Below are 21,725 nucleotides of genomic sequence, written 5' to 3' on the forward strand. Positions count from 1 at the left end.
TTGACCTCCTTACCCCTGATTTCTTGGCAGCATTGTGGCTTATGTGTAAGTCATAGTGGACGCCACCGTACATATTTCGTACATCCGTGTGGCTTAATAGCAAATGGTCTTCATAGAAACAAACGTTCTAGACTTTACCTGTAAAAGACATGTAGGCATGCAGAGTATGGCGGGAATTGTTTGTCGACAATTCTTCGTCTAGATACGTAATGGTGCAAGTTGGAAGACGTAGACTTGGGGGTATCGTAACCTAAAGGGGTTGTGTACTCCCGTACCGTGCGAATACTGTCATTATCGGATGTTCGATAACGGTAAACCAAACGCCACACTGCCACATTCAGTACCAGCCTCCAATTAGCGTATCTGTTTACATGTACACACTTCTTAAGACTTGCCTATGACTTCCCCTTGTTAAACATTGTCTTCACAAGTCGCAGCACTCATCTTATTCTAATATAAAAAGGCTTTGCGAGGAATTACCAATTGTTTAGTCCACTATTTGCCTCTTCACCTCTGAAACATTTGAAGCGAAAAAATCAATTCCATCACGAAAGAAAATGCTAGCTTCATCAAAACTCGAAGGTGTTGGTCTTCATGAGTGAGATCCCTAAAAAAGAGGTGTCCTTATATTAATTTTACTCTTGTATCAGTGGTCAAAGTTCCCTCCTTAGTGAATTTTTTTATTCTTTTGGCTCCCTTAGTACGGGTTGGGGATTAACCAGTCATATTCTTCATAATGGCGGATCCTCGCATAACGGCGGATGCAATATCCAGTGAAGATGTTGAGATGGAAGGTACTAATTCGCATCTCGGCAACGGCTTGGGTGGCAAGGTTGCCAATGGAAACGGTGACGCGCACCCTCGGGCTGCTGATTCACTGCATCACCTGGTCCAAACAAATACGCCTCAATTCAAACCAGACCCTGATGATACCCAACCAACTTCTTCTCCCCCTCCCTCTCAGGCTGGCTCTAACAAGATGAGGCCTGCATCGAAGAAGAAGGGAACTGCGGCCAAGAAAGGTCCTAGAAAGTCTAGGATCCCCAAATCCAAGACCTCCAAAAAGGACCCCTCGTCAACTGGCCCCGCGAATGGCGCCCAAGACGGTAGCTCCGACGATGAGACTGACAACGGCCCCTATTGTATCTGCCGTGGACCAGACGACCACAGATGGATGATAAGTTGTGATGTCTGTGAAGATTGGTTCCATGGAGAATGCGTCAACCTCGACAAAGAGGTTGGCGAAAAATTGGTCGAGCGTTTCGTTTGTCCTAACTGTACTGATGGCAAGCTCAACTATACCAAGTACAGGAAGACCTGCTCCTTGACAGGCTGCATAACTGCTGCTCGCCTGTACACTAAGAATCCTAAAGAAAGAAGCGCCTTCTGCTGCAATGATCACTGCGACCTCTGGTGGTCCTCCTTGATCAACACGTTACCAACCAAAGCCGCCTCCGAAAAGGCTATCGAAGTCCTTACTCAAGAAGATTTCGTCGGTCTTCTTGTTAGTACTATAGAGAAGGGCGGCTGGAAACTTGGTGATCAACCCTTTGGTATGTTCATAGTTTCCTGGTCTTGTTTTTTACCCTTACTCAGCTTTATGTGTGCTGACCTACTATTAAGGCAACATAGACGGCCTTTGGGCTAATGGTCTCCCCACCCAACCGGGCGTTCTTAGTGATGAGGAGCAAGCCTTCTTGAAGAGTTCTGCTGCCGAACGCCTCGCGCTTGGCAATGAAATCGTGCAGTATAAGAAGATGATGCAGCTCATAGATTGGGCCAACCATCGTCGGCAGCTTGCTATAGAAGCGAGTAAATTCGCCAAGGATAGCTGTGGTTACGATTGGCGACTCGACACGGTCTCGGTTCGTTATCAGTTCGCGGAATGGCTAGAGACCCCAGAGGGCCAAGCGACCTTCAAAGCGGGGAAACTCGATACACCCCTCGATCCCGACTTGCAAGGAGACCCGGCCACGCGCGGCATGTGCGAAAAGAAGCGCTGCAAATCGCACAACGGATGGTATAAGTTACTGATGAGTGCGGTTCGAACCCTGATTAAGGAGACGGCGACGGCGGCAGCGGATAAGTTGAACTCTGAGGATGTTATGCGTCAGGCGGCAGAAGCCCGATTCGAGAGACGTCAGATAGAGAATAATTCGGTGCAAGTCTTGGACGACTGAGGGTTGGGCTGATCGATATCTCGAGAAATATTATTAAATTAATAATAGTTGTAAGGGGAGCGGGCTTGCTTGTAGATAGCTGACAGCCAGGACTGTAATCTGCCTACGTATTGCGGTGTCTTCGTCTGGTTTGATTGCATGCTTAATAAATACACACAAGCTCTACTTCATAGGCTCTCTGCCTTGTTTTCGGCTCTCCTGGATTTTAAGTATGCTTCTTCTTGAGAATTACTAGCATAAATCGCATCTAAGGATGGCCATGTGTACCTAATCTTTCTCAGGTAAGTTCCTAGGCTAGGTAGGTAACTGGATATCATGTGGCTGCTGTCTTCATCCGTAGTACATCGTGGGCGCGCCGGATCTCGATCGACGCATCGTATAGGCTTTCGGGGTATTCAGTAGGGTTTCTCGAATCCGGTGAAGGGATCTTATTGGTATATAGGTGTTTTCATAGTTGTTTTTCGTGAGATCGTAGGCGCTTGGTTTCTTGAGCAGCCGATAGGCAGGGAAACGAATCTAGCCCTTCTCCTTTTCAATGGATTCCTTCCCTATACACGCGGATAACAGGTATGTATACCACGTATATAAGACCATTACGCTGTGAGAATAGAAAGAGCTGCCGGCGTTGTGGGTTGGTACCAACTCGTAAAGCTCGGGAAGTTGTTGCCCGTAGGGCCAGAGGGTAGTCACCTAACAGGCAGATATCATCAAGACGTGGTTACTATACTTCTCCCATTATAATCCAGAAGTCGCTCTAAGGGATTCTAAAGGTTCTCGTAGTAGTTCTACACTCCGTTTCGGCTCGAAAGTCTGATAAGTCCGTCCGTAATCATCGAGTTCTACACGAATATCCCCTATCTGACCCGCCACGAGCACATCATCACACGAAGATATTACATCGTTAATTGGCCCTAAATGCTCCGAATAACTGCTATACAAAGTATCATGTCATTATAGATGCGCGCTGTTGAGTTATCGTAGGTCGACCGAGCCAAAGATTCCGACAGACGTCCCTCGCGTCCCTCTAGCACCACCCAGACGGCCTTTTCATCAACCACTTCACAGCGAAAGCTACAATTTTCCTGTAACTTTCCAATATGATCGAACCAATATTATGATATGTCCTCATATAGTTTTTAATTTACAATCTCCTCGACTCATTCCACAGTCGATGGCCAGCGCCGTTCTCCTCGTCAAGCTCGCTTATACAGATATTTATATATGCAGCAATGGCCGTCCTTATATCCGTATAGGGCCCTAGCAGAGTTGTATCAAGACCATATATTACACTTTTGATAATGCTACTATCAGGTGAAATATTAAGAATTACCGCTTATTAGAATGCCCCTAACCTATACGTGACGTGAAAGTATAAAAGCGCGTCTCGCTATAGACTGTAGCTCGCTCTCTCCTCCCTTTAACAACTCTCTTCACTTCGCACTTCACCTTTCACATAGCTCTTTCACACAACACTGCAATACTACAACACTACACAACTCTAATACATCTCTCATCTGCAATGCCACCAGTCACTCCTACTAAAGCATCGGCTGTTCTCAGTCGTGGGTTAACTAGGTCCCACACCAACATCCCTCCCTTTCCCTCAACACCGTCTCCTCTTCCTCGCTTTTCCTGGTCACCTATTACCCCTGCTACTCCTCCTACCCCTACTATACCCTACAACCCGACTCCCGTCCGCATTCCCATCTTCTCTCCTATCCGTTCCCCTTTCTCTCCTCTTGCTCCTTTCCCCGCTACTCCTTCCCCTCCCTCCCCCATCGTCTCTCCTTTCTCCTCTCCTAACTCAAAAGCACCTGTCTCTCCCCTTTCGAAGTTTCTAGTTTCCATGCGTGCCCGTGATCAGAGACGGGGAGCCCGCCTTGGTACTAACCTTCCACCTAAGCCCAAAACGCTATGCCCCGGATGTGACAGAGTAAAGATGTTGCTCCCGGCAAAGTGGTGTGGTCATCAAGTAACTCGTAAGTATCTCGTTGCTTCTCCTTTGTCTCTTTCAGCTGCCGTCGAACTCCTTCCCCTATTGTGCTATTCCCTATTATTTCCCTGATTCATTGCATGCTCTTTCCATCATTAAACTAACCTATCTCCTATAGCATCTCGAATGAAGAACGGCTTGCGAGTCGTTCGAATTCCGAAAAACTTCCCAAACGACAAAGCTACTTTAGCTAAAAAGGCACGAGTTGCAAAAGCAAAGTTAGTTGCCACTAACTCGACACACGAAAAGAAGGCAAAAGCTCCTATCGCTGATTTACCTGTTGCTAAAACAGTAACGCCTAAACGCGTTATTGTAGAGGCAAAACCGGAACTCAGCATCAAGAGCTCGCCTCTTGTTCACACTCCTTTCAAAAATCCAGACCTGAACGACAAACCCCTACACTGGTCACCTCGCATGTTCAAGCCCGAGATCGACCGTTACAATTGGACTTGGTCTGATTGGGACTCTCCATCCCGGGAAATCGAAGATGTCACGTACCAGACTACCGATTGGCCCATCCACGATCCTCTCGCTGCTCTTCCACCACACATCAGGAAGAAGTTCGAGGAGATGAAGAAGATGGAAAAGCTGTTGTTGGAACAGCAGCCCGAAAGCAGCGTCACAGCTGACACCGTTCGCTACGAAGAAGTCGATATCGCATCGTCATTTTCTTCGGAAGCATCCACTCGTTCTAAACGCACTCATTCAAAGCACTCTCGTTCAAAACACAATCGTTCAACAGGCACTCGCTCAACACAAGCTCATTCAGCACACACTCGTTCAGACTCGACGTCATCTTCGGAATTCTCTTCCTGGGTAGACGTGAATAGCCGTCCTTGGCCGCCACACGTCCTTCAAATGTTCAATGAAGGCGAGGAGGAGCGCAAGGAATGGGCAGCAAGGAGACGCAACCAGCCGACCATGTCCCCTCTTTCTGAATCCGTTTCGGATGTTTACATTCCTTTAGATTCCCCAAAGCCTCTCCGCGAACCCTCCCCAGAACCTACTCACTCTTCCGGACTATCTTCTCTTCTTCAGCTTTACGTCGAAAGCGACAGTGATCGCCAACGGTGGCAAGCCGAGAAGGAGAAGGAGAAGGAGTTGAGGGAGATGGTGGCGAAGGCGAAGGAGACATATTCTCACGAGAGCTCTTTCGAGGGCTCGACCACTCATTCTAATTCAGGCTCTTTTGCCTCTTACAACTCAGACGTCGCCAAACAGTACGCTCGTTCCATTCAGCAGATCATGCAAGATCTTCGCGCGCCATCTACTGCTGCTCCGGCTCCGGCTCCGGCTCCTTCTCCTGTTCCTACTGCTGCTGCCTCACCTATTCACGATAGCCCTCCTAAGAGCCCAACCACTCATTCGGACTCTTATGGCTCTTACAACTCGGACGTTGCTCTTCAGTACGCCGGTTCTATCCAACAGATTTTGCGGGATCTTCGCGCGCCATCTGCTGCTGAACCTGTTGCTGAACCAACCCCTGTTGAACCAACCCCTGCTGAACCCACTCATAACGACTCTTTCGAGAGTCAGGACGCTCATTCAAACTCCTACGGCTCCTACAACTCCGATGTGGCGAACAAGTATGCTGGCTCTATCCAACAGATTATGCGCGATCTTCGTGCATCCTCTGCTGCTGAACCCGCTGCTGCTCCCGCTCCTGTTGCTGCCCCTGAGACTACTTCTGCTCTACCTACTTACGACGACTCATTCGAGAGTCCCGACGCTCATTCAGACTCCTACGGCTCCTACAACTCTAACGTTGCGAACCAATACGCTCGTTCTATCCAGCAGATCATGCAAGACCTTCGTGCATCATCTACTGCTGCACCTGCTCCTGCTCCTGCATCTGCATCTGCATCCGTTTCTTCTTCTCCTTCAGCTTCGGGTTCAGCTTCTAGTCCTGCTCCATCTCCTTCTCAGCACTTCTTCGCCAAACGTCAGCTCCCATCGGCTTTCACCCTGGAGCGACAAAGGCCTGCGGAAGTGCCATCGAGGGGATCTGGCTTCGGCTGGAAGTCTCTTGCCTGTGTTGGTGTCGCGGCTGCGGCAGTCGGCGCGGGCCTGGCTTATGCTTGGCTTTCTTTTGCGACATAGTCTTTCTTTTCGGTCGGTCGGTCGGTCGGTCGGTCGGTATTCGGTTCGATGGTATATAGTGAGGCGGTTTTGCAGTGCCCATGTGTTGTGTTTTGGATAATCCCTTCTTTCTCTTTCTTGTATAAGTTGTCGCAGATGACTGGATGTTTCTTGTAAACTGTTTCACTCGTTCGCATTCTCTCTTTCTCATCACTCTATTTCATTCCCTCATACCCCTTGCCTTAGTCATCATCCCTTTTCGTTCCCTTCTCCCTTCTCCCTTCTCCCTTCGCTTTCCTGCCTTTTTTTCATACATTTCCCTTCATATTCCCGTCTCTACATCCAACACAATTTCCCTTTCGTTCATTTGGCACGCATTCCTTTTTCATCCTATTCACCTATGGGTCATTCGTTTCTGGGAACTGCAAAACCGCGGGAGTATAGGGGCCGGGGTATTACGGTGTTGCGAGGAGAGGCATTGGGAGAAGGTTATTGATTTTGTTTTCTGTTTGTTTTCATGTGGAGTTTTGGGTTTGGGTTTGGGTTTGGGTCTGGTTCTGGGTCTGGTTCTTGTTTTGATTCTTGTTTGGTTTTGTTTTGGCGTTCGGGTTTTTGGATTCTTGCTATTTGCTTTTGTCGCGCAAATTCTGCCTTGAGCATCGACTCGGCCTTAGTAAGGTGGTCGCTCGTTTGAATTCACCTCTATTTCACTACTCTCTTCTTCTACTTCTGCTTTTATCGTAAAAATTTGGGTAGTCTAGTGACTATCTTCTTAAGTTTTGCCCTTATGCCCCTGTTAATATTATTGCATATTCCTCACGCTGTCGCGGAATTCATGGCTTTCTCCTTTGAGATCGTTTACATGAAGGTAAGTGTAGCCAGGCCGTTTTTTTCATCATAGATAGTGTGGAAATTTAAAATAGAAATACTATCGATTCATATAAGCTAATTTGTTTATGAAATCGGTCTATCTTACTAGGTATCTATAGCTTACCGGAGAGCACTTTTTCTATACAAGAACCAATCTACTTGTACATTCGCTTTCACGGTAGCTAGCCTACTATTGGTTGGAAAAAGTTCTCTCACGGCGATACCTAATCCTCTGCTTCTTCTTCCTCCTCGTCTGAGTCCGCTCTCCGTTTCCGTTCTTCCCTACGCTTCTCCACGATCCACTTCCTAGTGATCTCGTCACCCTTCGGCAATAACTCAAGCTCTAAGTTGGATCTGACCTCGCCGTACGCGTCGATGAGCCAGTCCCGGGTCATCCAACCACCGTGGGGAAACAGCACGCGGTCGAAGAAGCGCCGCTCGTCTACGTACCTACACATGCTCTCGAACTGCCGGCCTGTGACGGAGTCGTAGGACATGTCCCATTTAATTATGTATTCTAGGACGTGCCGTTTGAACTTGGCGGGGTCTTCTGGCGGGTGGTTGAGAAAGTCCATTGTGTGGTGGGAGAGTGGGAGGTTAGTGAAGATAGATAGAAGCTGAATTGGACAGGGGATGTAACGTTGAGGCACTTGAAAATGATCTTTTTAAATAAATAGCCGGAATTACGGTGAACTAAGTGGCTTTCTGGCTCGAGCTCTATTCGCTGATTGTGGGACTCACCTAGGATGAAGCTCGAGACACATGGTGCGACCGGCTCATTATTACATGTGAAGATATACTCGTATAAACGTGTTATAAAGGCACATACTATGAGAGTTCCATATAACGAGAATCAGAGTCGGAGCAAATTACTCAGCTAGGTAGTCAGAGCGTACTTATGGAGATAGCTTCGGCCTATTAATAGCCATAGCTGAAAGCGGCCCCGGTCTGATCCGCAAGGAAACCAACTTGTTTTGGTTTAAAGTACGGAGGTATAAAGGGAATATATTAAAAAAACGCTAAAATTCATATGTAAATTTTTAAAGGTATAAGTTGTAAAGTTATGGTTAAATAATATTAAATAAAGTATTATAACGTTATATTAATAAAAGTGTTAGTTTAAATTAAATTTTTTTATTTAAATTATGTAAAAAAAAACTTTTTTTATAATAATTTTAATAAGTTTTTTATTAATTTTTTATTTATTATAATGTTTGTATACGATTTTATTTTATGTTTTATAATTAATTATATATTATATTTATATTGTTTAATTTTTAAAATTATAATGATATTATTTTTATATTAAAAAGTTAAAAAATAAATATTGTAAATTTAAAAAAATAAAATAATTAACTTGTATAAATTTAATTAAATGTTAATATATATATTATAAGTTTATTAATAAAGTAAAATGTATATTATAATTAAAAAAAATTAATATTAAAATAAAAAAAAGTGAAAAATGGTTGTTTTAATACGATTATATATATATATATATATTGTTAATAATTTATTATAAGTTTTATAAGTTTAATTTATTACTTATAATTATGCCCGATTTATTTTTGTTTTTTTTGGATTGGAAATAAAAAGGGGTGGGTTTAATAACGTTTTAAAAATTAATAAATAATAATGATAATTTTAAATTAATTTTATTAATGGTAAATTAATTTTAAAAATGTTATTATAACGATATATACGTTTTTATTAAAGAAAATAAAGTAAATGTAAATAATGTTTAATAATAATAAATTAAAGTTAATATTAATAAAATTATTATACAATTAATTAAATTTAAAAAGTTTTATAAAAAAATATTATAATTTAACTTAAATTTAATTTCGATTATTAATAAAAGATATTAGTTTTTATAATTTTTTTTACGATTAAATAAAAAAATGAAAATTTATGTAAATAATATAAAAATTGTAAATTACGCGGATTATGTTTATTATATATTATAAAAAACGAGGATTTGTTTAATAAAACGTATATAAATTATTAGTTTTTTAATATAACGTTAATATGTTTATTTTATTAAAGTATTAACCTTTTTAATTTTATATAATTATATTTAAAATTAATTAAATTAACGAAAAAAAATAAAGGTAAAAAACAAACTTATTTATAATTAATAACGGAAAAAAATAAAAAAAACGGATTTATATTTATTGTTAAATGGTTGTAAAATTGTATTATATGTTAATTTAAACGTTATTATAAAATAATTAACAATGAGTTAAATATACGCAATTTTAAATACATTTTTAATAAGTAATAATAAGTTTAATTAAGTTTTTATAAACGTTAAAAAAAAGGTTTTAAATTAATATCATTTATTAAAAACGCTTTAAAAAAAAGTTAAATTAAATTAAAAGTTGCGATAATTAACTTAAATTATTAAAATTGTTTAAAATTAATTAAAATTAAATAATATAAATATATATATTTTTAAATTTAATTAAAATTTTATTATTTAAAAGTAAATATTTTTAATTAAAAATTTTTAATTTAATTTTTTATTATATGTATATAACTTTAAATAAAGTTGTTTTAATGATAATTTTACTATTATAACTTTAATTATAACCGTAAATTTAAAATTTTAATATATTTTAATTATTTAAAATGTTTTGTTTTTACGTTAATTTTAATTTTTACCGTAATTAAATTATTTAAAAATATTAAAGTAAAATAATTTTAAGTGTTATATGTTTAATATTATTTTAAAAATATAATATTAATATTATAATTTAAACTTTTTTTAATTGATTTTGATAATGGTAAATTAGTTAAAATATAATTAAAATAAAGCCGTTTAATAAATTTTTAACTTATATTTGTAAACTTTTTTTCGAATATAATTTTAATAATAATTAATTAATTAATTAGTTTTATAATAAAGATTTTGTTATTTTAAAATAAAACGTAATTATTATTTATAAGTTAATTAATATTTTTTAACGATTTAATTTTATTTGTTTAAAATTTTGTTTATAAAAATTATAAAATTTTTTTAAAAATAAATAATATATTAAAAACGTTATAAAAAAAATAAGTTATTATATATTATATGTATATATTTATTAATAATAAATAAATATAACCGAGTATGTTTTATGGAAATTTTTTTCCGAATTTTATTTTAAAAAAATTACATAATGTTATATAAAAATATTTTAATGTTAAAACAATTAAACTATATTTAAGTTTAATTATATTTAATTTATTAATGTTTATTATAAATTAAAAACATATAAAATTAAAGTTTATGTAATTATAAATGTTTATTTACGGTATATTATTTGGTTTTATTATAATAGTTTAATTTATATAATTTATTTAATATTTACGTAATATATATATTTTATTAAATAATTTAAATATATTTTTTTTATAATTTAATTAAACCGTGGTAATAAGTTTAAATTAATAATAATAGTTTATTATTATTTATTTTAAAGTATATAAATTATGCGTTATTTGTGTTTAAAGTTTATAATAATAAACGATTTTAATTAAATTAATATTAATTTAATTTTATTTATATATAAACAATTTTTATTAGTAAATTTTTATATATTTGTTAATAATATTTACGTAATTAATTAATGTAAAATATAAATTAAAGTAATTAATATTTTTGTTGGTTTTTTTTATTTTTACAATTATTTATTATATGGTAAAAATATTGTTAATTAATAAATTAAAAGTTAATGGTTTTAATTATATAACGGACGAGTTATTTTTTAACAAATAAATTTATTTTATTTAAGTTTTATTATATGTATTTTATATTAATTATTTTTATTTTAAAAATATTTTAAATAATTAATTTATAAACAATATTAAGTATATAATAAGTTAATTAATGAAATAATTTTAGTTTATATTTTTACTTTTATTATTTAAACCGAGTTTATTTAATTTATATAAATATAAAATTTTCATTATATATGTAAATAAAATAATTATTTTTACGTTATTTTTAGTAAATTTTAAATATTATATAATTTATTTAATTTTAATAAAATTATCGATTATTATGTTTTTTTAAACAAAAATAAATAAAAAAAGTTTTATTATTTTATTATTTTTAATAATATTAATTTTAACGTTTATTTTTTAAATTATATAATGGTTATTTATAAGAAAATTTTAACTAATATTAATAATATACTTAAAAAAATAAAATTAAATAAAAAAGATATATTTTATTTAAAGTTATATTAACGTTTATATAATAAATTAAAAACGTATATAATTAAAAAAATTAAGTTTAAAGTTATTAAATTAAAATGTATTAATGGTAATTAAAAATATTTTAAAGTATTTATATGTAATTTTAAAATTAATTTAAATAATTTTAATAAAATATAAATAAACGATTAAGTTAATAATCGAGTTTAATTAAATAAATAATTAAATTATATTATTTTAATTACGTTTTAAACAAATTATTAAATCTTTTAATAAATTTATATTTACGCATGTTTTTTTACGTATTGTTAATTTTATGTTATATGAAAAAATAATAATTTAATTTTTAAATTACGTATTTATTTGTTTAATAAAATTTTTATTTTTTTTAAAATTAAATTTTTTTTTTTGGTTTTGCTTTTTTGTTTTATTTTTATGGTTTTTTAAGTTTATTATTTAATTAATTTAATTTTAATAAGTTTATTTTTATTTTTTTCGATTTTAATTGCTTTTATTTTACTTTTTATTATTTTACTTTTATTTGTTAAAATTAAATTTTAATTTTAATTATTTATATAATTTTATTTTAATATTATAAAATTTGCAATAATTTTATTGGAATATAAATTTAAATAATAATATTTTTTTTTTCCATTTTTATTTTTAATAATAAATTTATTTTTAATTTTTATAATAATATAAAGTTTATTATAATTAATATTTAAAGTGTTAATTTATTTATTATTATTTATATTAATTATATTAATAAATTTTTATTATTTTTAACAAAAATTAAATTTTATTTAAAATTTAACTAATAAATATTTAATTAATGTTAAATAATTATTATAAATAAATATATTAATAAGTAATTTAATAGTTTATCCGACCGAAATTTTATATATTTTAATTATAATTATAATAAAATTATTATAAATAAAAATTTGGTGTAATTTATTTAAATATAAATTAATTTTAATTTTAATAATGTATATTTTTATAAGTTTACAATTATTTATTACGCTAGTTTTACAAGTTTTTTTAAATAATTTATAACATTTTTTAAATTTATATTTTTTATTTAAATTTAAAATTATAAGCGTAAAAGTTTAACAATTTAATTAAGTTAAAAATAATATTAAGGTAATTTTTTTAATTAATAATGGTAATTTAATAAAATTAATAATATTTTGGTAATTTAAAATTATATTAATATTAGTTTAATATAATTTATATTTATTTTTTTTAAAATATATTTATTTAATATTTTTATATATAAGTAAAGATTTAACGTAATAATTTAATAAAATTAAAAATTTTATTATAAATAAATTAAATAAAGTTATTTATTTTATAATATTAAAATGCAATTATATATAAATGTAAGTAAAAAAAATAAAAAATTTTTATAATTATAAAAACATTAATATATTTTATAATTGCAATTATAAAAATTAAAAATTTTTTTAATATTTAATAATTATATATTATTATTAAATAATTATATATATATTAATAAAAATTTAAATAAAGTAAATGTATTAATAAAATTTAAGTTTTTTTAATATGTTCTTTTTACACTTTTATTTTAAATGACTTTAAACTAAATTTTTCGATTTTTTTTAATTTATAAAGTTATATTTTTTTAACCACACCATTTTTTTAACCAATCACAACCCGTATAACCTTTTTTAAAAAAAATCGAAACTTTAATTTAAAGTCATTTTAAACATGTTTTTTTTAAAAAATCGTTTTATAAAAAATAACATTAATATTATTTAATTAATAAAATTATTAAAAAAATAATAACGTTAATGCATTTTTATAATAAATAATAATTATATATAATTATATTAACTTTATTATTAAATTTATTAATTAAATTTACGTATTTTAAGTTTTTTAAAATGTTAAAAGTGGTTATAATAATTGTAACCGGTTATAATATTAATTATAATATTAATTATAATATTAATTATAATAATTAATTAATTAATAAAATTATTAAAAATAATAACGTTAACGCGTTTTTATAATAAATAATTATTAATTATATAATTATATTAACTTTATTATTAAATTTATTAATTAAATTTATATATTTTAAATTTTTTAAAATGTTAAAAATAACCGTAATATTTACCGGTTATAATATTTACCGGTTATAACGCGTTAATTATAATAACAATTATAATAAAATTATACGGATATAAAAAAAACAAAAAAAATTAAACAATAATATTATTATTTTTAAATATAAAATAAATTATTTTATACGTAATTATAAATGTTATTACAAATATTATTATAAATAATTATTAATTTTAATATAATTTTAAATATTAAAGTTTATAATATTATAACGTAATATTATATAAATATATAAAAAAAGTTAAAAGGTTTAAATTATTATATTAAAGTTAAAATATAACTCGTTTTATTTTATTTATATATATTATTAATTATGGTAATAATGGTAATATTATTACCGTAAAACAATTTTAACGTTTAAAATTATAATATAAAAATGTAATATTATATAAATATGTAAAAAGTTTAAACAAATAAATATAATATATTATTAATTTTAAATTATTTAAATTAAAGCTATTTTATACATTATTATATTATATTAAATTATTATAAATATAATATTTAATTATTTATTACCAAAATCTCCCCGCAATAAACGCTTGGGCCCAAGCCAACCTCAGACCACGTTTTATAAAATAGCATGCCCGTGACCCACAGATACAAACACACGGGCCATGCGTTTTCGAGGCGCCTGTGGCGCCGAGGGCTGTGCGGGCGCAGCCCGCGCCCTTACGAAATGTGGTCTGAGTTTACTGAGATAATTACACCTCCGTATTAGAGTGGGATTTCAACCCATATTAGACTACCTAACGTATGTTGCCCTCGTTACGAAACGCGACTGCGTTATACGAGAGCTGACAAATATCCTCATATAACAGGTAACAATGAATCGCTGCGGGAATTCATTCGTCTTTTTTCTTTCTTTAGCGTTCAACGACGGATTTTGAGCGGAGGAAATTAGAAAATGCAGCAGAAATTACAGTATAGGCCGTTGCTTGGCCAGCATGATATTCGTGTCATTCGACTCCTGACGCCGGTGGACGACCCTGTTCACGCTACGGGGCCGGTTCACTGCGAACTTGTGCATGTTGCGCTTGGAGAGGCTGATCTCGTTGCTAATGCCGGGAATGCGACGAAGGGATCTAATGATACTTGGCCAGTGGGCGTGGACACCGCTGTTGACAGCGAGTCCAAGACATCACAGCCGACGGGATTCAACGCGCTCTTTGAAAAGAGTTTGGTGGAACGCATGACTCCGCTGGCCAATTTACCAATAATACCTTACTTCGAGGGACCCAGTTGTCTTAGGGAAAGCCCACCAGAGGTCGGAGATCGTACGGTAACAGCGTGGAACCCAAGCCAGGATGAAGAAGCTAGTCTACCCTGGCGATACACCTGGGGTGATTTCGTCGCCCTATCTTACGTCTGGGGCGACCAATCCATCAGGCGCGAAATAATCGTCGACGGCGTACCTGTCTCCGTAACAGCCAGTCTCGAGGGTGCTCTACGAGAACTACGACACCACAGTCGCATACAACAAGGCTTTTTAGTCTGGGTCGATGCGCTATGTATCAACCAAGAAGATCTAGACGAGCGCTCTGCTCAGGTCGCCAAAATGAAGGATATATACCAGGCCGCGTGGCACGTCGTCATTTGGCTCGGCCCTGACGAGAACCGCAGCGATCTAGCGACGCTGGCGCTCAGGTACATGAGTCTCCATTCTGAGGATGAAGATGTTCTGGATAAACTGTATAAGCATGTTGAGTTTTATATCGTCCGGATGCCGTTTATGCAATGGAAGCATGCGCACACGAGCTTGCGCATACGGAAAGCCGTACTAAATGCGATCTACCACCTCCTTGCTAGACCGTACTGGCGTAGGCTTTGGATTATCCAGGAAGTTGTCCTGGGGTCTCGAAACTCACCTGTTATTTGTGGTAATAGCTCTATCTTGCTGAAAGATATCTTCAATGCCTTGAGGGTGATGAAGACAGACGGCGACGCGCTAGGCCAGTATATAATCTTCGCTGCAAAAGGGCCGAGCAGAACCCACCAGAGATGGAATTTCATAGCCGAAGACACGTACGGGATCTCGGAGAAGCTGTGGGAGCGGCCGATCGCGATAACAGCGCTCAAGTTCTTCGATATAGACTTATCGGCACTGCATAACGGCGTATACGACTGTCTACTCGTCAGCCGTGAAGCTAATGCCACCGACGAACGCGATCGGGTCTACGGTATCCTCGGTCTACCGCAGATCGCAAACACCATCCAGCTCGTTCCGGACTACAACCGCACGGCACCCGAGACTTTCATCCTCTTCTCGGCACGCCTCCTCGCAAGCGGCAACGTAAACGGTCTCCGACTCGTGAACAGCCCTATCCCGGCGATCGGCACCCGGTACTACAAAAGCAAGCACTTCTCTCGCCCGCGCTCGCCGAAATTCATCCACGGCCACCGCGTCGTGCACCGCGGCTGCGAGCACGGCTTGCCGTCGTGGGTCATCTGCTGGTCGTGTCCGCGGAACCCCGCGCAGCCGTTCCTCGGCCGCACTCGACCCTTATCCCTTCCGGCGCTCATACCTGCAGCGCCGCACATCACAGATGATAACGTGCTTATCGTTAAGGGCGTCGTGTTTGACACGATAACCACCCTCAGCGCCTGCCACGCCACCGAATCCGATAAGTCGTACCCTCGCAGCGCGCCCGAGCCCCCAAAAAGCGCGTACGGTGATCGTGCCGCGACGCGAGAAGCTTTGGCCCGGACACTAACTGGGGATTTCGAATCCAAGAGCGATAATGCCAGCGACAGTCATAACCCCAACATCAACAACCCATCCCTAGCCACCGCAGTAATGCACCCCACGATCTGGGACACGGGCATCAACGGCATCGACAACAACATCTTCGGCTTGAAAGACTTCTACCAGCGCAATCGCGCGCTCCAGCTATTCGACCAGTGGACACTGGATTCCCTAGTACGCGATCTAAGTAGGAGCGCGGATATCGGGAGGAGGGTAAAGGAGTCGGCGCAGGCTCGGCCTAGGATATTGAGGGTTACGACGGCGCATCGCGAGGCACTGACGCAGGCTATGCGGGCGCTGGGGTGGAGGAGACTGGTGGTTACTAGCACGGGGTTCTTGGGGCTGGTGCCGGCTGCGGCTAGGGAAGGGGATGTTTTAGCTATGGTGGGCGGGTGTGATGCCCCGCTACTCTTGAGAAGAGTTGGGGGTGATGGGGTTGAGGAGAAGGGCGTTGAGATCGGGAAGGGGAGGTTCCAGGTCATAGGCGAGGCATATGTGCATTGGGTTACGGGACGGGAGGTTGAGAAGCGGGTTGAGAAGGGGGCGTGTAAGGTGGAGGATATATCCATTTGTTGATTGAGGATTTGGGGAGGGTGACTGTTGTTGTTTTTTATAGCAGAGATACCATTATTTATACCAGATAGCATGAGATAACACATATGGTGTATAGTATTTAGTTGTTAAGAATGGTTGTACTTACTACATAGCCTGGAAGTATTTCTCCTCTCCAGGCTTATAGCTACGAGAACTATATAAATCTTATCGAATATAGGTACCTAGGTACGGTTGGCGGTTGGCGGTTGGCGGTATTGGTACGTGTTTTAACACAATGTACTTTTTAAAATCAAGTTAAGATCTCAAGTCAAGTCGGTGGAAATAAACATAGTGAGGTTAGGTAGATGAGGATATAAAAGACATTCTCCACAAGACATACTTTAACTCGTATAAAATACATGCACCTAAGTTGATCGGATACTTGAAACATTGCAAAGTTTAAAATACCTTTGTACATAATTAGTACTCGAACTTGAAACAAATAGTGGAATGACGTACTGTACGTGTATCAAGGGTACGTGGATACTCGCACACGTTTGCGACGCCAATGAAGCCGTACGATTGATTGTGTGGGGAGATAATAACCTCGACTTTCTCATCAAACAACACGGTCAATAATATTAGCACTATCAAAAAAAGCCCTTTATTACCTAGTCTATAAGATTATATGACAAGATGCAATTAGGAAAATTCATATATATATAACCGCTTAATAAAATTAAAATTTTTCATATATCCCATATCCAATATCCATTAGTTAGTAGTAGTCACACTGACTTTTTTTATAAAAAAAAAAAAGACGCCGATTTGCTCCGATCTACAGTAGTTCCAGCAAAAGTTTTCGAGAAAACGCTTCGTCTGGGGTAACGACGAAAACAGCGCACCAATCATTTCGCTCATTTAATCGACTTACAAGATTAGGTTAATCACCACCCATCACCATCACCATCACCATCACATTATCATACGTTGAGCGCATCGCCAATTCGGATCTCGTAGATACCTATATAGGCACCTACCTATATCTTAGAATCCAAGCGACTACAGTTAGCCCAAGGATTTCTGAAAGAAGAAGAGAAAAAGGAGAAGCGAATATGGCTTCCAACAATGTCCTCACAGAAGTGACTCTGACGTCACTCCCCAAGCTCGCCACGGGCAAGGTCCGCGACCTATACACCGTCGACGACAACACCCTGCTATTCGTAACCACGGACCGCATCTCCGCCTACGACGTCGTCATGAAGAACGGCGTGCCCAACAAAGGCGCCCTGCTAACCCTGCAGTCCGTCCACTGGTTCAACGTCCTGTCGGAAAAAGTCCCCGGCCTAAAAACACACTTCCTCACCACCGACGTCCCCCCCGCCGTCACCCCCGAGGAAGCCCAAGTCATCCGCAACCGCAGCATGCAGGTCCGCAAGCTCACGGTTTTCCCCATCGAGGCCATCGTCCGCGGCTACCTCACCGGCAGCGCCTGGAAGGAATACAAAGCCCACGGCTCCGTGCACGGGACCCCCCTGCCCCCCGGCCTGCGCGAGTGCGACGCCATCCCCGGCGGACCCATATACACGCCGAGCACCAAGGCGCCGCTGGGCCAGCACGACGAGAACATCTCGCGGGAACAAGCCGCGGCGATCGTCGGCGAGAAATACGCCTCGCGGATCGAGGACCTCGCGCTGAGGATCTTCCGCGCGGGCCAGGAGTACGCGGCGGAGCGGGGCATCATCATCGCCGACACCAAGTTCGAGTTTGGGCTGGACTCGGCCGCGGACGAGGTCGTGCTCGTCGACGAGGTGCTGACGTCGGACTCGTCGCGCATGTGGCCCAAGGACAAGTACGAGCCGGGCCGCGACCAGGAGAGCCTCGACAAGCAGTTCTTGCGGAACTGGCTTACGGAGAACGGGCTCAAGGGGAAGGACGGCGTCGAGGTGCCGGAGGATGTGCTCAAGGCGACTGGGGAGAGGTACGCGGAGGTGTTTAGGAGGTTGACGGGGAAGACGCTTGAGGAGGCTTTGCGGAGATGAGTTATGCTTGGGCAGATATGAGATCAAAAATCTAAGGCGCGAGATACGCAACAGAAGTAACCCAGATATTTCTCGGGCGTTTAGGCAGTGAGTAATAACTACCTAACCTATCTTTTATTGATGTTAAAATGTGAGAAGATGTAATCATAGAAAATGCGATTAAGCTCAGCTTAGGAGGTAAGCTACCTATACAAAATGAAATCCCACCCTATCGCCATCTCACCCCCCTTATTTGATACCCAAATTGAATGAAGTCTTATAAGATATAGAATAGAAAATTTCGCAACAATTCGTAACCTAATCCATCGGAGTCATCCGGTCATGAGAACACACTGGAGATTGAAGCCCCATTATGTCCTGCCATTGTAAAAAGCATTTCCGTCGACCAATCCTCCATTTCATGTTAATTTTTTGATTCTTGTCCAACGGTAATAAACAGACCAAATACAAAAGAAGTAAAACCCAACTAATACCCCTAAACCTAAGCAGAAACCGGCATAGGCGTAAATGCAGGCGCCGCCGCAGTCGTCATCTCCACATCCATATCCATCTCCATCCCCGCAGCGGTAGTATCCATAGCCCTCGGCTCACCAGCAATATGCGCCGCCTTACCCTCCTTGAGATGGGCACACGACTCAGAACACGACGTGTCCCCACACTGCGAGACCTCGAGCCCAATATCCGCCTTCTGGCAGTTATGCGTCTTGCACTGCTTCACACAGTCCTGGAACTCCTTGCTCTCGTGCGCGCTGGCCTCAGGCACCGTCTTGACGACCGGGGGGTCGGGGCCGGGATGGTCTTCTAGACGGCCGGGGGCAGAGGGGACTTTGACTTTGTGCGCGCTGACGCCGGCGTGGACGGACTCTTTGAAAGACGCGCAGGCGTCGACGCAGGAGGTGTCGCCGCACTGCTCGATGTCGATGCCGACGCCGGATTTTTGGCAGTTGTGCGTTTTGCATTCCTTGAGGCAGGCTTCGTACTCGCCTTCTTGGGCTACGCCTTTGACGGGGGTGTCTTTGTGGCCGGTGGATGGACCGCGGTGCTTGGGCGAGCCGGGGGTAGCGGGGGCGGGAGCAGGGGTAGAGGCAGGGGCAGCAGCCTTCATGGGCCCGCCTTTGACTTCGGGGACTTCAGCGACGGCGGGAACGGCCGGGACCTCAGGGACTTCAGGTGTAGGAGGTACTTCAGGAACATCAGGGACAGTAGGGACAGCGGGAACATCAGGCACGTCAGGTACGTCGCCAGTCTTTCCAGGGTGTCTAGCCTGTCTAGTGATGACCATAGACTGTCCTTCCTTGTACTTGGCGCACGACTCCATACACGAGGTATCACCACATTGAGAAATAGAGATTCCAACTTCGGAGTGTTGACAGTTGTGGCTCTGACATTTCTTTATGCATTTCTCGAAGGCTTCGTTGTGTTGAGCAGCAGCTACAGGCTTCTTTGGCTTGGGGAGCGGCGTGTCAGCCTTCACACGGTCGGCAACAGGGCGAACATGCTTCTTCTGAATGCTCTTGCTGTACCTAGACTTGGACGACTTGAACTTGGCGCATGCATCTTCGCATGAGGTGTCGCCACACTGCGAGATAGAGATTCCGACTTCAGAGTGCTGGCAGTTGTGAGTCTTGCAGTTGTTCATGCAAGCTTCGAAGTCCTCGAACTCGGCACCGGCAGCTTCATGCACGGTCTTGGCTGGACGTGGGCGGGTGAACTTGCGATGGGGAAGCATGGGAGGTGGCGCCGGGATGCTCCTCCCACCAAGACTTCCTAAGAGAGACTTGAGAAGATCGCTATTCTTTTCCTTGTCATCGTCGCCATCGCAATCTTTTGAGCATTTCTTCATGCACCCCATCTGAGTAGCCTTTCCGTCCTCGCTGGCACAGGCACTAATACAGTTACAGTTCTGAGATGCAGTGGCCTGGGTAGAATTTGAAGCGGTAGCAGTACCAGAAGCTGAAGTAGTACGAGTAGGGGTTGGGGTCGCTTTCGGTTTGCTCCCTTTCTTAGCGCGCGGCACAAGAGGGTGATTGGTGGACATAGCATTACCAACGCTAGTCGCCCACGACATGACGCCTGCGGAAGCCCCGTTGAAGATGGTAGAGGCGGCACGGCTCGAAAGGTCAGAGATCTGGCTGGGACTAATCTGTCGACGCTCGGCTTGGGTCATTTGATTGTTCTGTGATGTCTCCTCCACGGCCGAATCGGAGTTCTCGAGCTCCACGGCCTTGGCGATTGCCATCAATGTGTTATTGCGAAGTACGGCAGAATCAAAGACCGGGGAATCATGAGACTCTTGCACACCAGTCATTTCGCCTCGTGGCCTGGTTTCGTTAGAGAGCGAATCGCAAAAAAAAAAAAAAAAAAAAAAAAAAAAAAAAAAAGAGCACGAGGGCGACTTACGCGATGGGCTTGGCCATCATAGCCGGGATAAGAGCCGCAAGAACGACTTGATTCCACATATTGGCGGTAGACTAGCTGATCAACTTATCTTGGAGCTGCGATATCTGTACTGAAGAGCTTCCTTCGCTGCTGCTCTATAGTTCAGCTCCCTTCCAATTGCCTTGATGGTGAAGTATTATAATCATGACATTACGGGATCGACTGCTTATTATATACGTATATGTTATGTTATGTTGGTACACCAAATTTTAAGGGGAGATCAGACATGCTCCAGTCTCCCCCAGAACATGGCGCTCCTGTAGTGTCGATCTAATCAGCCTATAGAATAAGGAAAATACCATATCGTAGTGGTCTTGCGTTGCGAAGGACACATCTTTCTGAGACAGGCAATGTTATCAGTGTTGAGATATCCCTGTTGGAATCGTCCTGTCTCAGGGAGCCTAGCTATAATGAAGCCAGAGAGGGAGGTCCATCTCCAAACACACATTTTCCCACGCACATCCATTCCATCGCAGGGGAGATCGAGA

The 21,725-nt window shown here is 38.9% G+C and overlaps 6 protein-coding genes across 6 annotated transcripts; 4 read left to right on the forward strand and 2 right to left on the reverse strand.

Annotated features, from left to right (window-relative positions):
* The first annotated feature begins 397 nt into the window (after nucleotides 1-397).
* F4817DRAFT_326530 (uncharacterized protein) lies at nucleotides 398-2,345 on the forward strand. The gene is made up of 2 exons (XM_049301902.1): nucleotides 398-1,553; nucleotides 1,624-2,345. The coding sequence occupies exons 1-2, from the start codon at nucleotides 737-739 to the stop codon at nucleotides 2,178-2,180; spliced, it is 1,374 nt and encodes a 457-aa protein (XP_049162765.1). The 5' UTR covers nucleotides 398-736; the 3' UTR covers nucleotides 2,181-2,345.
* A 1,135-nt stretch (nucleotides 2,346-3,480) lies between these two features.
* Nucleotides 3,481-6,521, forward strand: F4817DRAFT_216539 (uncharacterized protein). The gene is made up of 2 exons (XM_049298762.1): nucleotides 3,481-4,159; nucleotides 4,292-6,521. Exons 1-2 carry the CDS (start codon nucleotides 3,700-3,702, stop codon nucleotides 6,271-6,273), a joined length of 2,442 nt encoding a protein of 813 aa, XP_049162766.1. The 5' UTR covers nucleotides 3,481-3,699; the 3' UTR covers nucleotides 6,274-6,521.
* A 368-nt stretch (nucleotides 6,522-6,889) lies between these two features.
* Nucleotides 6,890-8,002, reverse strand: F4817DRAFT_326534 (uncharacterized protein). Its single transcript, XM_049301903.1, has 2 exons — nucleotides 7,232-8,002; nucleotides 6,890-7,120 (listed from the first exon to the last, which is right to left on the reverse strand). The coding sequence occupies exon 1, from the start codon at nucleotides 7,695-7,697 to the stop codon at nucleotides 7,347-7,349; it is 351 nt and encodes a 116-aa protein (XP_049162767.1). The 5' UTR covers nucleotides 7,698-8,002; the 3' UTR covers nucleotides 6,890-7,120; nucleotides 7,232-7,346.
* Nucleotides 8,003-14,210: 6,208 nt separating this feature from the next.
* On the forward strand, nucleotides 14,211-17,126 carry F4817DRAFT_326538 (HET-domain-containing protein). Its single transcript, XM_049301904.1, has 2 exons — nucleotides 14,211-14,230; nucleotides 14,298-17,126. Exon 2 carries the CDS (start codon nucleotides 14,384-14,386, stop codon nucleotides 16,796-16,798), a length of 2,415 nt encoding a protein of 804 aa, XP_049162768.1. The 5' UTR covers nucleotides 14,211-14,230; nucleotides 14,298-14,383; the 3' UTR covers nucleotides 16,799-17,126.
* A 449-nt stretch (nucleotides 17,127-17,575) lies between these two features.
* Nucleotides 17,576-18,933, forward strand: F4817DRAFT_326540 (SAICAR synthetase). Its single transcript, XM_049301905.1, has one exon. The coding sequence runs from the start codon at nucleotides 17,872-17,874 to the stop codon at nucleotides 18,796-18,798; it is 927 nt and encodes a 308-aa protein (XP_049162769.1). The 5' UTR covers nucleotides 17,576-17,871; the 3' UTR covers nucleotides 18,799-18,933.
* Nucleotides 18,934-19,038: 105 nt separating this feature from the next.
* On the reverse strand, nucleotides 19,039-21,447 carry F4817DRAFT_216593 (uncharacterized protein). The gene is made up of 2 exons (XM_049298763.1): nucleotides 21,199-21,447; nucleotides 19,039-21,119 (listed from the first exon to the last, which is right to left on the reverse strand). Exons 1-2 carry the CDS (start codon nucleotides 21,255-21,257, stop codon nucleotides 19,280-19,282), a joined length of 1,899 nt encoding a protein of 632 aa, XP_049162770.1. The 5' UTR covers nucleotides 21,258-21,447; the 3' UTR covers nucleotides 19,039-19,279.
* Between the last annotated feature and the right edge of the window lie 278 nt (nucleotides 21,448-21,725).

The sequence above is a fragment of the Daldinia loculata genome (assembly GCF_022478755.1).
Source record: "Daldinia loculata strain CBS 113971 unplaced genomic scaffold F4817scaffold_5, whole genome shotgun sequence".
Classification (NCBI taxonomy): Eukaryota; Fungi; Ascomycota; class Sordariomycetes; order Xylariales; family Hypoxylaceae; genus Daldinia; species Daldinia loculata.

Excerpts from the sequence above, each read along its gene's own strand:
- F4817DRAFT_326530 (XM_049301902.1), top strand. The coding sequence starts at position 737 with ATGGCGGATCCTCGCATAACGGCGGATGCAATATCCAGTGAAGATGTT. Across the intron at positions 1,554-1,623 it reads ACTTGGTGATCAACCCTTTG|GCAACATAGACGGCCTTTGG; the intron begins GTATGTTCATAG and ends CCTACTATTAAG.
- F4817DRAFT_216539 (XM_049298762.1), top strand. The coding sequence starts at position 3,700 with ATGCCACCAGTCACTCCTACTAAAGCATCGGCTGTTCTCAGTCGTGGG. Across the intron at positions 4,160-4,291 it reads GTGTGGTCATCAAGTAACTC|CATCTCGAATGAAGAACGGC; the intron begins GTAAGTATCTCG and ends TATCTCCTATAG.
- F4817DRAFT_326534 (XM_049301903.1), bottom strand. The coding sequence starts at position 7,697 with ATGGACTTTCTCAACCACCCGCCAGAAGACCCCGCCAAGTTCAAACGG.
- F4817DRAFT_326538 (XM_049301904.1), top strand. The coding sequence starts at position 14,384 with ATGCAGCAGAAATTACAGTATAGGCCGTTGCTTGGCCAGCATGATATT.
- F4817DRAFT_326540 (XM_049301905.1), top strand. The coding sequence starts at position 17,872 with ATGGCTTCCAACAATGTCCTCACAGAAGTGACTCTGACGTCACTCCCC.
- F4817DRAFT_216593 (XM_049298763.1), bottom strand. The coding sequence starts at position 21,257 with ATGTGGAATCAAGTCGTTCTTGCGGCTCTTATCCCGGCTATGATGGCC. Across the intron at positions 21,120-21,198 it reads ATGATGGCCAAGCCCATCGC|GCCACGAGGCGAAATGACTG; the intron begins GTAAGTCGCCCT and ends TAACGAAACCAG.